This window comes from Malania oleifera, chromosome 2 (assembly GCF_029873635.1).
Source record: "Malania oleifera isolate guangnan ecotype guangnan chromosome 2, ASM2987363v1, whole genome shotgun sequence".
Taxonomy (NCBI): domain Eukaryota; kingdom Viridiplantae; phylum Streptophyta; class Magnoliopsida; order Santalales; family Ximeniaceae; genus Malania; species Malania oleifera.
Genome location: NC_080418.1, coordinates 14,197,016 through 14,212,117, shown reverse-complemented (window position 1 = coordinate 14,212,117; position 15,102 = coordinate 14,197,016). Strand labels below are relative to the sequence as shown.

The following is a 15,102-nucleotide window of genomic DNA, read 5'->3' as shown; positions in this document are numbered from 1 at the left end:
CAAATGTCTCCTCATAATCAATGTCATACTCTTGAGTAAAGCCCTTTGCCACTAAAAAAGTTTTATGTCTTACTTTAGAACCGTCAGAGTTCGTTTTCCTTTTATACACCCATTTGTTCCCAACTACAGTCTTTCTAGGAGGTAGGTCAACCAGGTCCTAAGTATGAATTTTGTGAAGTACGTCAAGTTCTTCAGACATAGCTTGCTACCAAACAAGAACAGAACAAGCTTTGCGATAATTGCGAGGCTCGTGAAGAGGGTCAAGAGTATAAAAATAGTGATAATCACTAATATAGGTAGGAGGTGCCCTTACCCTACTAGAACGACAGACATCCAAATCAGAGGACTCTGTTAGAGTGGATGTGATGTCATGATCATCAGATGGTCCAGGTTCGTGAGAGGCAGATGTGGAGTGATCACCCGATGAGCTGTCATGACCTGCATTAGAGGAAAAATCTGGTGAGGGATCTATGGCATGGTCAGTGAAAATGGGAGAGTATGAGGGACAATCGGATGAGAGTGCAGAGATACTAGCGAACATTTTGTGTTCCCAAAACTAAACATGTCGGGAGACTCAAAAACGCTTCGCTATAGGGTCATAGCACCAATAACCCTTGTGTTCAATGCCATAATCAAGAAAGCAACAAAGACGAGAGTGAGGTTCAAGTTTTGTATATTCATGAGGTGGGAGTAAAACAAAGCAAGCACAACCAAATACTTTGAGAAGAGAATAATCAGGTACCTTTACATAGAGGACCTCATATGGTGATTTATTGGAAAAAGTAGGGGTTGGAACCCAATTAATAGTGTAAACAGTAGTAAGAATAGCTTCTCCCCAAAAGGATTCTAGAAGGGATGCGGAGAAAAGTTGAGAGCGAAACTCTAGTGGTTGAAAGTGAAAACTCTTTTGTGGATTGCTTGTCAGATTTGTGGGTTTTTGTTTTGTTCAAGTGACAAAACTCCATAATCTCCGACCAATCAGAAAAACTGACATTTATTATTCCCACACATTGTAGTTGGAGCCATTCAAAACAATCTCTATAGGACGAGCAACATCATTTAAAGAAACCATAACAAGAAAAAAAAATGATAATACTAACCTATTTAGAGCAAAAGGAGGGCATCAATGGAATGAGCATGAAAAACTAGTCAAAGAAAACCAACTTCGCCGAAACTCCACCGAAAGTGGTGGTGGATGGTGGCTAGAAATTGCTGGAAGGTCGCTGGAGATGACGGCGAGTGGCGACAGATGCGGCAATGTCTGGCTGTTAGTGACTGTGCTCGTGAGGCGTGCAGCATCGGATTGGAATGATTTTTGCACCAAGCAAAAAACTCTCGAGCAATAGAATCAATTTATGGTATTGGAATACCAGTGGCAAGAGAGTGGCGGAACCAAAAGAAAGACACCAACTAGTGGTCAAGAACCAAACTTGGCTCTGATACCATGTTAAAACTAAGAGAAGAAAGAAAGAGTTGTAAATAACTTCATTATTTTTGTACATATAAAACTATACAAGGGTCATCCTTTTATAGGCGAAGGAGGCAAGCTCACAAAGGTAAATCATTAATGACATTAATGTTAATTACACAAATCATGCTCTAATAACACAAATCATGGAAATTGGTCAATCAACTTAATTAGGGAGATATGCTAACATAGACAAAATATAATATAAAATTATATTAATTTTTTAAAATTTTAAAATTTAAAATTTATACTTCCCAAGTGCTATCTAGAAAGGTGTTTATAATTCAAATTTGATTTCTATTTTAAGCTTAACTTTTTGGAATAGCCACGCAAATCCTCTCCTACCCTTGTTGACATTTCTACTCCAAAGAGTCTACTATCAATGGTCAAACTAATCCAAATACACCTAAAATAGATGTTCACTTCCCACCCTACCTCCTAAAGTCCATCCCCCAAACAAAAGTCATAAAATCCAAATTCAAATCCAATGACCAAATCACCTTTCCCTTTTTTATCCTTCTACTGTACAAGTTGGATTGGTCAAATAGGTTGAACCATGACTTATGAGTTATGGTCCCCTTCAATGCTTTCATTTCTTGATTCAAATGTTTAGCACTTTTGTTTCTTTTTACCATAAATGCACACTTACTATTCATTTTAGTATGTTTTTTTCAAAATGTTAAAATATAATAACACTGACTTATAAGCCTTCTATTTCTTTTTGAAAATTTTTTAAAAAATATTTTGTCATTTTGACTAGGTGTCGAGAAATGTAAACTAATAAGAGTTTTCTTTTTCATAATTTTAATATTATTTTAATAAAAATTATTTAAAAATTATTTGGACTGAACTTTTTTCCCCAAATTGATGCATGTCAAAAAAACGTTGAATTATTAAACTAAAAATGTTGATTCATATAGTATTTTTTAATTGGTCCTCCCTCGTCAACACCACAAATGGCACTGCTTCCCTTAACGCTCCCTATGAAACCTTCGCCGATGCGCTCCTCACACTACGTCATTGCCTCCAAAGCCACCGATTGCATGTCCTCCATCGCTGTCATCCTCTATGGCTGCGCTGCCCCTTGCAACCTCCTCAACTTCGGGCTCACCCACAAGACCCTACTTTAAAAAGCCTTCAACCCTTGCGGCCGCACCATATTCCTAGACAAGAGCAAGTAATTTGTTGCCAGCTTTGAGAAGAAACACCCGAACATTGAAGCCTACGACGTGTAGTACGTAACGAAGGCTAGGGATGTAGACACCCTATTTTGTTCGGGACTTATATAACACAAATTGGAAAAAATTCATTAATTCCATAAAATGAGAAAATACAAAAAAAAAATTCATAATATAGGGAAAATGAATTTTACAAGGAAAATAAAAAGAAAGTCGAAAAGGAAAAATGAAATAAAAATGGGTCAGCATCTTCAGCTTCAAACCTGCAAGCACAAAAGGAAATCATGCAATTAGACATATAGAATTGCACAATTAACATGTGGGCAGAATATGAGTTTAATGCAAGCATAATTTGAGCTATCAATTTAAATGAGATTGATCAGTTAAATGCAGTGAGAATTGATTGAATTGGATTCCTCGAGTCTATAAATAGCGGGCTTCTAAGGGAAGAAAGGACACGAAGGCTAAGATAGATACAGTGATTGAGAGTTGGAAATTGAGACATAGACACACACAAAGATTGAGATACAGAGACAAGAAAAAAGGGGGAATTGCTCATTGAAAGAATAGGGAGAAAATTTGAGAGTACTATAGGAACTTGAAGTTTGAAAAGAGAGAGATGGAAGTGGGATAAAAGGCACAAGCACTAAAGGCGTTAGTAGTAGAGATTCAAAGCAGTGGGCTTAAAGTTTGAAGGAGTTAAAAGATAGAGGTTGGTTCCCTAAACTTTGTTTAATTCTGTTGTGTTTTCTTGGATAATTAAAGTTGCAGAATCTTAGATTCAAAATTTTGTGATGTGATTAAAATTTTAATTCAGTTTGATCTAAAAGTAAAGGTAAAAAACATATTGGGATATCTACTCAGATTCGAAAGCCAAACCCCAAATACCCATATCTAGATTAAGATTCATATAACCAGACCCAAATATTGACCAAAATCCAAATATCCATACCCAATTACTTGAAATTTGACCCAGGATCCGAGTCAACTTGACTCGGATCTTAATCAGCTGACTCGAAGACCCAAAACCCCAAGTCCAACTTGGACCTAGCTAGGTCCATTGACCATTTACCTTTGACCCAACCCACCTAAACTTAGGCCTAATCCATTAACCCAATCCATTTTCAATTTTAATCACAAAATCACAAGGCCCAATAGGGCCTGACCTAATTCAACCATAGTCCAAACCTATGCTTATGGTCCAATTCAACCATAGCCGGAGCCCAAGTCCCATGGCCCATTAATCAAGACCAACCCAAACTTAATCCTAATTACCCTAGGCCCAATTCACTGACTTAACCTAGCCCTAACCTTAACCCAAACTCCAGGTCAATCAACCCCCAATATTTATTTGGATCTTGGTAAAATGCAAGAATATTCGAGGAAATTCATAAAAATCATATAACAACAAGAACAAAATAAAAATAGATACTTATCATTATGAGCTTGGATTTGATGTTCTTTGCTCCTACTCTTGAGTCAAAGCCTGAGAGAGAGAGAGAGAGAGAGAGAGAGAGAGAGAGAGAGAGAGAGAGAGAGAGAGAGAGAGAGAGAGAGAGAGAAATATCCAAATTCTAGTGAGAAACAAGAAAGAATGAAAGATAGAGAGTGATTTGCAAGAGAGAGAGAGAGAGAGAGCGTGGAGAGAGAAGAAATAAAGAAAATACATGTTAGAGATATGGCTCATATTGAGTGGAACACATGCGCTGGAAAAGCATGGTGATGCAAAGAACAAGGAAGTTGGTTGCATGAAGAAATTGTCAACTATTTGGTCGACGATGATCGATGGTTTCAGTCTGCAGAAGAAACAACTCTCAGCAAATAACCATCGACGATTTCAATCCATATTGTCGACGATTTTTCGAAACTGTCAACAATTGTGTTCAGCGCAAATCATGGATTTTGAATTGGAATATCAGTAGATTGGGAGATTTAAGAGGATTTCCCTCCGGGGATTGCTACAAAGTGTTTTAGAAATAGTCTAAGTCTTCCGTACGCATATGGTTAGTATATAAACTATATTTGTAACCCTTGATGTAAGATTTAAAATCTAATAGTGAAAATCAGTCGCTTGCTCCCGTGAACGTAAGCAAATTACTGAACCACGTAAATTTCTTGTGTCTTTATTTTTATTGCTTTTCTTTATCCTCATTGTGATTGTTTGTTTCGTATATTCATCATTTGTTGCTTGCATTACTCGTTCCGATTCGAGTTGTGTGTGTTTCCACTACACATTCGAATCAACAAAACAGAGAGAAGAAAGAAAGGTCAAAGGAACAGAGAATGAAAAAGAGAGAGAGGGAGAGTGAAGAGAAAATAGAGACGGATAGAGAGTTGTGCAATGGAGAGAAGAAAGAGAAAACAGAAGCAGAGAAAAAAAAGGAGAGAAAAAAAAAATGGTTTTTTTATATACAAGTGGAATATGTGTCACCGTACACGTGGCACGCTCAGGGCTACGCATTTGGGTCCTGAGTGCGCCACCGCTGGTTGACACGTGACCTCTCTATTTTAACTGGGTCAACCCAGTTTGACCCATTGAACTAGTTTAACCCGTTCAAATCGCTGGTTTACTTATTTAATTTTAAAATTAATTTTTAATTTTAAAATAATCAGGAAAAATAAATAAAATTTATTTTAGTTATTTTGACTCGGATAACAAAAAAATGAAAAATAAAAATATCAAAAATGAAGAAAAAAATCTTTAAAAATCCAAAAAAAATTGTAAACAAAGTGTTGGAAAATTTTTAGAATTTCTTAAAAAAAATTGGAAACTTGAAAATGTTTTAAAGACTCTTTTTTTTATCAAATTTGATGAATTTGTTTGATTATTATCTTTACATATTTTATTTTTGTGTGTGTACGTCCCAATGATTAAAAAAGAGTAAAGAGGTATTTCAAACCTCACCTATATTAGTTCTGAGAGAGGTTTATCTAATAAGATTCCCTCCTTTGGAGGTCTTATTCGACATTCCTAAATCGAACCTTATTTTATATATTATTTTAAAATTTTAATATTTATTTATTTTTTAAGGAGTTAATTAAAGACTATTAGATTCAATTTAGGGATAATTAATGGTTAATTAGGTACCATTCGTAGAATGAGTGTGTAGGTGGTGCTAGTACCTTCCCCTTACATAACTGAACTCCCGATCCCAACTTTAGTAAATACAGACCAAGACTATTGATTCTTTGGCCTAGAATTAGTCTGAAGATCAATCAATAAATAGTAATTAGGTAAGCTAACTGCACTTAGGTAAATAAAAGGTTAGTGACAACTCCATCAAACTTATATTATTATTATGCCTCGCCATTTTGGACCCTTCTCCGGGATGTTGTGACAGGGGAGTTGTGGAACTCTTGGAATCAGTGAAATGTTAGGTTCGGAACAAGTGTTGGCCGGTGCAGAACCTCCTATTCTCGAAATGCCGACTTAGGATTAAAGATTTCCCAAATCACATATACGAAGTGGGTTGAAATGTGATTCTTGTGGACGAGCTGCATGGATATTCCTCATTAGCACCGAGAAGAATGTCGACGATCTTCACCGATGGCATCTTGGCGAGAAGCAAGAAAGAGGAAAGGCCCCAAACTCATGTGTTCGGGCACAATTTTTACTAAGAAGTAGAAAGAGTGTGTAGTGAGGAGTTCTTGTGCGAAGAAAATCTTGTGGAACCTATGGATTTGTTGGGGCATTTTGTGTTGAAGAAGGTTGAAGCTGATGCCTTTTCAATTCTGCAAGAACCCCACATCGTCACCTTCGTCTTTGTCGCCTTAACGGATAGCAAGAGAGAGAGAGAGAGAGGTTTTAGAGAATGCAGAAAGTACAAAAATGACTTAAAATGATTTTGATATTTGTTTTTGTTTTTAGAAATCACTTCAGATTCGAAACTTAATTTCTATCTGCAAATTAGAAACCAAAAACAAGGCGCCAAAGCCGCATTTTTTTTTTGCATTTGAGGTCATGGCAAGTGCCGAAGATGGCAGAGGCGAAGTTGCAGAAGAGTGATGTTTGGAGTTTGCGAATGGATAGTGGTTGGGAAGGCAAAATTTGCAGGAGTAGAGAGGTAAAAGGTAGAGAAGAGAGAAATAGAAAAAAAGGGGGGGGGGGGGGGTGAGAGAGCACAAGTGGCAAATTAAGCATGTAAAAAATGCTATACCAACTAGTGTTTTTAGCCAAAAATGCTACTATGTATAGTGTTTTTTAATCTAACAGATTATGTATCAATTAAAAACCATTAGATGAACTAGCATTTTTTATTTAATAAACGGTGACTGAACCAGTGTTATTTGAAACACATCAATTTGGGAAAAAAAAAATGTCCAGTCTGAATTATTTTTAAATAATTTAAATTAAAATAATATTTAAATATATAGATTTGACAAGATTTACTCCTCTTCTTTTTTTCACATTTTGATTTATAAGTAAGTCGCATGTGACATGCTACAATAGAAGTGGTTTGAGACATCACCTCACACCATAGACGTGATGCTTTAAAACCACTCAAAATATTTTGCTTTTTATTTTATCACAAATATACATTTTTTATTTTTTTTTCAACACTAAAATATGATTAAAACAAGCATAATCACCCATTTAATAAAATCACTAATAGGGCGTTGCAGCCCAATTTACAGGTGCAATTGGGCCTAATAAGCTTGACTTCTCAACAAGTTGACCCATAAAAGACAACAAGCCATCCAGCCCATTTCCCTAGCAGCCCAAATTAGTTTATGAGCCCAACTCTTTTGAACTTCCATTTTAAATTTCTGCGTCTATGGCTTCTTTTTCTTTTTCTTTTCTTTTGGAAAAATATCATAGATATGGTTTCTTCATCAAAGAAATAGTGAATTTTAAAATTAAAATTTGAATTTATATAAATTTAAATAAAATGCAATATTAAATTATATTAAATTTCATCTGAATTGACAAATATGGGCCCAATATACTCAGACCCATGCCATGCCTAATCTCTCATTGTGGCATTTTCTAGAGCAGCCCAGCCCAACCTAGTTGGGCCAACATTGACCCAAACGTGATGAAGCAAAATAGCACGGAAAAAAAAAAAAAAAGATATATTATTCACTTTGAAAATACCATTACACCTGCATCATTTTAACAATGAATTTGTCATTTTTAAATTTTTTTTACTTATAAAATAAAAATTAAAAAATAAATTTTTTTTTAAATAAAATTATCAATTAATACATTAAAAATAAATATGTAGTGAGAATGATATTAATAATGCACACTATTTATATATAATTCCAAACAAATCTTTCATATAATAATAATAATATTTTCAATACACACACACACACACACACACACACACACACATATATATATATATAGATAATTTTAAATTTTAAAATCTCTATATTTTTTAATATTTTTGTAAAAGAAAATTATTTTACTTTTAAACTTTTAAAATTTTAAATTACCTTTATAACTTTTCATCTCATCTAATTAATAGAAATTTAAAAGTTATAAAGCACACACGTGTGCCCTATATAAATATATAATTCACTTTTCAAAGTTTCTTGTTAAAAAAAAAAGGGTAAAAGACATTAACCTTCTCATGAGATTTAACAAACAAAAAATAGGTACTTGTACAAAAATTTTAAAAATTCTTGAAAAATTAAGAATTTCAGGGACTCGCCTAAAGGCTTGGTTCAAAAAAGTCCCTTTATGAGAAAAGTTTTATTTCTTTTTGACCAATATCAACAAGGTATATGACTTTTTCACAATCCCAAACATGTTAAATGAAGTTTCTAAAACATTAGGGAAGTTGTCCTTCTTTATCGAACCTTAGTAGAAGTCGGTGATTTCGTTCAAAATACATAATAATTTTTTTTGAAAAAAAAAATCAATTTTTACATGCAATTAGTCACAAATGTTTAATACTATAAGAACTAATTCTTATTTTTATAATATTTAAAATAGAGAAAAGTATAAATTAAGAAAAAAAATTCCCTTTTCTCGAAGGCTTCCATTTTATTAAAAATATATATAGCACTAAAAGCCAAAAGCCGAAGAATGGCCAAATGGCGAGTTTTTTAATTAAAAAATAATTCCCTTTTCTCAAAGGCTTCCATTCAAAGTGCATGATTGAATATGGGCAATGGGAGTTACTAGTCAACAATATAACAATCATACGTTATAAATATACACTAAAAAAAAAACGTTATAAATATACACTAATAACAAGATTATTTTTAATTAAAACTATTCAATAACCATCATTTGAGTAGTTACAATAACCCGAATCTACTTACACATGTGACAAAGAATGAACAAAATCCTACGGATCATCTGCAGAAAAACCAACATCATCTAACAACACATGGTAATTTGTGGACATTGTGGTTCTCTGCAAATTAAAGCAAACACTAAAATAATTACAATTGGCATACATGGTTGAAAGACGTAAATAAATCTAATTATCCCATCTCAATAACATGTGAAAATGTAACTGAGATTTTGGATCGTTAAATAGTCAGTTTAAGAATTTGTTTATATCTCCTAACCCACAAGACCCCAGAAGACGGAAAAAGAAATAAATAGCAGTGTTTTAGTTAGGCACTAGTTCAAATTTGAAAACATGGTATCTACCGCTACAATATTCCTTTGACGTACAAGTGAAAGAGAGAATAAACAAATCTCATACACACACGGCGTACAAATCTAGAAGACCACATCAAATGAGAGATACAGTTTCAGGACATCCAGAATGTATAGTCTGAAAGTAGGTTGGAGCTTTCAACTTTTCTAAACAATTATGAGAAGAGACGTATATACATAAGTGCTTAAAACGACAAATAAAATAAGATCAAAACTGAATGTAATTACCTGAACAAAACGGATCAAGCACCTAAAAAATACTCTGATCAAAACCACTGTTGATGATCTCTTATATCTTCAAAAGAAAGAAGAAGAAGAGGGGAAACGATAGTTAGGAAAGAAGACATTGAGGCTGCAAGGATGGTACGTCCACACGTCTTTCTAAATAATACTTACATGAAATTCATAATGGTGACGCCAAATAAGTACCACGAATTCTGTATGCATAAATTGTATGATCTACTACAATCAAGACAAATAAATAAGTGTTTTGGAATTTCTTATATAAAACTGTTTAATTTAATAAGTGTTGATAATTAGTGTTGGATTGGAGAAGCCCTAAAATTATAAGTGACATTTGATTGTATTTAAATAAGTGTTATTATTAGTTTTAAATATAATTTAAATTAGAATTATTCAGATTTTTAGTTAATAATTATTTTTAATTAAAAATTATCTTGTTATTAGTATACATCTATAATGTATGACTGTTATATTAATTTATGATAAAAATAATATTTTAATTAGAATTATTCAGATTTTTAGTTAATAATTATTTTTAATTAAAAATTATCTTGTTATTAGTATACATCTATAATGTATGGCTGTTATATTAATTTATGATAAAAATAATATTTTAATTAAATTAAAATTTTTAATTTATTCTATGTGAAAATTTAAATTAATGAATGATTTTTGGCTCCAAAAATTTGATTTATTATTATAATAAATAAATAAATAAGGAGAATACAAAAAATTGAAACAATACATGTTACAAATTATAATTAAAATTTTTTAAAAAAATAACATATTTTGAATTATTAATAAAAAAAATTAAATACACAGTAAAATCTTGTTAGACCGAGCAACAAGATTTAAATGATAGCTTAATTGAGTGTTGACGCGTGGCATACAAATCTCGCTGACTTGATGTTGAACTAAGTAGCGAGATTATGTAAACGTTATTTTGATAAATATTTTTTTAAATGGAATATTATTTAATATATTATTTTAAAATAAAGATAAATAGAGAAGAAAAAAAAACTCGCCAAAAGTCCAATTGGCCATATTCTGGAAAAAGACCATCCCAATCCCATCATGCTTTGTTAAATACAGAAAGTGCCCTAATAGGGACACTCACACACCCCCAATCCCATCCGAGCAACCACCACCCTATATTCCTGCCGCCCCCCGATTGCAATCCCACGGTTCACAGCAGCTTTCCAACACATCGCCCCCCTCATCACCACCGTCCGCTTTGCCGTGGGACCCTTCCCGCACCTTTCCGTCTCCTTTCCCCTGTCCACCGTCGTCACTTTCCAGTGTTCCCCACTAATTGCGTCACCGTACCAAAGGATATTTTTTTTTTTTGGCAGAAAATGTCATTGCGATCCAAACTGGATTCCCTGCTCTCGATGCCCATTCTAGCTTTCCTTTTACCAAAGTAGCCCCCCACATCTCACCGACTCATCACTCCCGCCGCCGCAGGCGGTGGGTGGCTCCGATGGAAGCGTGTGCTCGTACAACTAAGAACTGTGGGTCTGTCTATTGCTTTGGCCTTTATGACAAAGCAAAAATTGGGGTCTTTGAACTTGGAACTTTTCAAGAATTCCACGTTTGAGTCCGTTCTTCCGATTCCGTCTCCAATTCCAATTCCGAGAAATCTGCGGATTTAATGCGTCTGGATTTTCTGATTTGGTGGAGGAAAAGTTTTTTTTGGGGGGGGGGGGAGAGAGATCGAAAGGAGTTTGAGAATTGAGAATTAGGACAGTGCTAAAAATTGTCAGGAAAATCGATGGAAGGAAACAAGATTCTCTTCTTCCAATCAACAATCAATCTGTAACACCAAAAATTCAAACTCTTTTTACATTGAAAATTACAATTATAAATTGCAGATCCAGAAAAAAGGGGGGAAAAAATGGTGCCTTTGGAGCTACATTGTTCCATCCTCCTCCTCCCCATGGATAACAGGGGAAAAAATTAATAAAAACGGCTGATTTTGGAGCCGAATTAATTTACTCGTATGAAAATTTGCAAAAAATTGACCAACCCACCCCCCGCCCCCCCCAAAAAATTAATAACAATGAGAAAAGATATAAATGATTTCACACCAATAAATACAGCCCTATACAACAGCATACGGTGACGATGATGCAGCTCTTGTGCAGGTCATTCGTGGTGGTAGCTCCCGATCGGATCTCTTCCCGGAAACCCGGCGGAGATGAGAGCCGAGACGGTGGGCTGAACATCCCAGGTGAAGTTTGCGGCGATAATAAAATACCCGGCGGCGGAGCACCACCACCACCCCCAATATCTATTGCGTTCTTCCCGAAGATCTCTCTGGGTAATAGAACCCTAGAAACCCCAAAAATGGCCATCGGCTTTTCGTCGAACACGGTCTGCGTCACGGATGCTTGAACTATTCCCGAACTGATCACCACCGACCCGTTAAACCTCGAGATGTTCAGAGTGAATGTTCCGGCGCCGGTGTCCTCCGTTGCCACCGTTGGCTGAACCGGGTTCACGATCGACTGGAGCGAACCCAGTGGGTAGTAAGAATGCAAGACGTGGAATTTGAGTACGATGGCTTTCTTATCCGCCGGCAATGACTGTAACCTCTCTGTTGTCGGCAGATCGGCGAAGGCGTCGTCGGTGGGCACGAACAGAGTCAAACCGGCCCCACCCTCGTCGGCCTCGAACTCCTGAACCACTCCCGACGCCGCCAGCATCGACGCGGCGACGTTGAAGTTGTGGCCGTCGATCAGTGCCTTCGTGATGTTCAATCCCAAGGGGGGTCTGCTCTCCGACGCCAGGAGATCGAGTCCGTACGGCACGAGGAGCGAATCGACGGCGAATATGCTGACATTGTACGGAACGGCGGTGACGTTGGAGAGAATGGTTGCGTTGGAGGCTGGGGACGAGACGGAGACGGCGCCGGTGAGGGGGTTGCGGGTGATGTTGACGAGGCCGAAGTTGTCGGTGGCGCGGCCGGTGGTCTGGTAGAGGGTCGTGATAAGTTTCCCGGTGGCCGGAATCTGGGCGAGGTCGGAGGGGGAGAGGTATTGGAGGAGGACGTTGTAGCGGAGGACGTCTGCAAAGTTGGAGGGGGCCGCGCGGCGGGCGGCGGCGGGCGGTGAAGAGAGGTAGCGGTTGGGGACGACGAGGAGGGTGAGGGAGGAGCGGTCGGTGAGATCGGCGGCGACAGAGGTGTTGGCGAGGAGGGCGGCGAAGGCGGAGAGGTCTGGGTAAAGGGACAGGAGGGAGGTGATGTTGAGGGCGGCGGCGAATGTGGGGGACGAAAGGAGGAAATAGAGGAGGATGGTAAGGGCAAAACGGGAAACAGAAAGAGACGCCATTGTGGGCTGGGCGTGGAGAAAGAGAGAGCGATTTAGTTCAGGAAGAGAAATGAGGAAAGGAGTGAGTGAGTGAGTGAAGGGGATGAGGATGGATGGTGGATGATGGATGATGGATGATGGTGTGGTTGTCATATTGACCATGATAATGATGATTATGTGGATGTTGATGTTGATGTCGGTGGCATTTCCGTTAATAACTCCAAAGTTCTTTCCTACGCGCGGCCTGGGATTTAACACGTCTTCGCTCTGTGGACCTGAAACGTGTGAACTCGTGGGACTGCCAGCTGTAAAAATGGGGAAAACTGGATACAAAATTAAAGGGGAATTAAAAAGTGCAAATATCAGAGTGCAAATAATAATAATAATAATAATAAAGGAGAAATAATGGAAAACGAGGAGGTGGCATTTAATAGCAGATGCGAAGCAGTTCCAATTAATAATTGACCAAATGCAGAGAAATTTCATTTTTATTTCTTAAAAAGTGAAATACTTATCTTACGTCATACCTCTCCTCGTCATGGAATTATTGAAATTAAAACAAAATTTTATTTCAAATTTTAAATTAAGGAGCCTTATCCTATTGGCTGGGCCTCAAATGGAATTTGGAGAAAGGATTTAATTTCCTTAGGAGATTTGGACCATTTTAAAATAGAGAAAGACATTATTTTTAATAACAAACATTGAAATCTATTGTTAATTTTAAGTGATGTAGACTTTTTTCTTTTTCATAATTTATTTTTAGGGAATCCCATTTTAGATGTTAATTATCAATCAAACGAATCTAATGGAACTGATTAACATTTATTTACTCTTCTTCAAAGATGTTTGGATGTTATTTTTTGTTGCAATGCAACTTGAGTTTTTTCTTATTTGCCTCTTACATGTATTGTTGAGAGAACGAAAGAGAGAAGTGATGTATTTGAAAGGTTTAAAGTTACAACACCTTCTCGTAAAACAAAAGTCGACTTTATTTGTGAAGCTTTGCAAGAAGCCTACCCTATTCTATCTTATTGTTATATAGCAAAACTTAAAGAGGGGGGTTTTTTTTTTTCTTTAATCTTAGTTCTTTTTAGTCAATAGTTGTCATCAAAGATCTTTACTTAATTGGGTCTCTCGTGTCTCTCGATCTCATCTCGCTGAAAGAAGTTTTCATTAATCAAATTTTTTGTACAAAATGTCATTTATTCATACATAGGCTTTTACAAATACATTTTAAAAGAAAATACAAGTTAAAATTGGTTTTTATTCTTGGGTTGTTGTTGTGGATCTTCTCCATACACTTGCATGCAGAAAATTTTCAATGTTAGTTCACATGTGTCCAAACGTCGCGGAGAAGGGTCCGTGTAATGACCCAAAATTTCTACTATTTTTTTAATAATATTATCATAATACTTCTGATATCATGACATACCATCAAAGTTAACCTAGACCCATAGGTACTAAGGATTTGCCTATTTATACATACATTTTACCTAACCAGCAGAACCAAAATACACTTTACATATATACAAATACCAAAGTTTCACTGTCTCTACATATACACATATATACTCCAAAAAATTTATGAGTTTGACCCGACTACTTACCCTACAACTGGGTAGTAGCTACTAACTCCTCTATTGTGGAGCTCGCTCTACTCGTCTGCCGACATTTCCTGAAATATTTGTAATGTTAGGGTGAGACATCTCTCAATAAGGAAAATAAATTAATAATAATGTGTGACAACATGAGTTTTTTCATATTATGAACATAGACTGCAAGTAGTAAAATTGTATTATATATTGTTATTTGTGGCTCTTATACTTCTGTTTTAATAAGCAAAGACGGAAGAAGGAAAAACATAAAGGGGGCAGCACAACAGGCCTCATCAATGAAGGCCATGTGTTCGTCGATGAGGGGACAACAAAGGTTCGTCAATGAAGGCTCTGAAGTTCGTCAACGAATAATTATCAAGAGCATGAAATTTCAGACTTTTAGCATCGTCGACGAGAGCCTTGTATTTGTCGACAAAGGTTCTTCTTGGTCTCGTCGACAAAGCCTTATGTTTGTCGATGAGAGGCACCTGGACTGCGACAGTTTCTTCAGAAATTTGAATTTTTAAACATTAGGTGGTTAGGCAAACGAGGGGAAACCTCCGAGGAACCTCTATATATGTCATCTGGGCATATTTTGAGTGGGTGAGTGATCATTTGAGAAGTGTATTATGTACATTTTGATTTTCATAGTGAAATTTGTGTGTCATTGCTTCCATGGATGTTG

General features: G+C 36.2%; 1 protein-coding gene and 1 pseudogene across 1 annotated transcript; one reads left to right on the top strand and one right to left on the bottom strand.

Moving 5' to 3' along the window:
• The first annotated feature begins 2,424 nt into the window (after window positions 1–2,424).
• LOC131148058 (protein IRX15-LIKE-like) lies at window positions 2,425–6,652 on the top strand (annotated as a pseudogene).
• A 4,675-nt stretch (window positions 6,653–11,327) lies between these two features.
• Window positions 11,328–12,970, bottom strand: LOC131149648 (fasciclin-like arabinogalactan protein 4). Its single transcript, XM_058100288.1, has one exon. It carries the CDS (start codon window positions 12,841–12,843, stop codon window positions 11,593–11,595), a length of 1,251 nt encoding a protein of 416 aa, XP_057956271.1. The 5' UTR covers window positions 12,844–12,970; the 3' UTR covers window positions 11,328–11,592.
• Window positions 12,971–15,102: the final 2,132 nt, after the last annotated feature.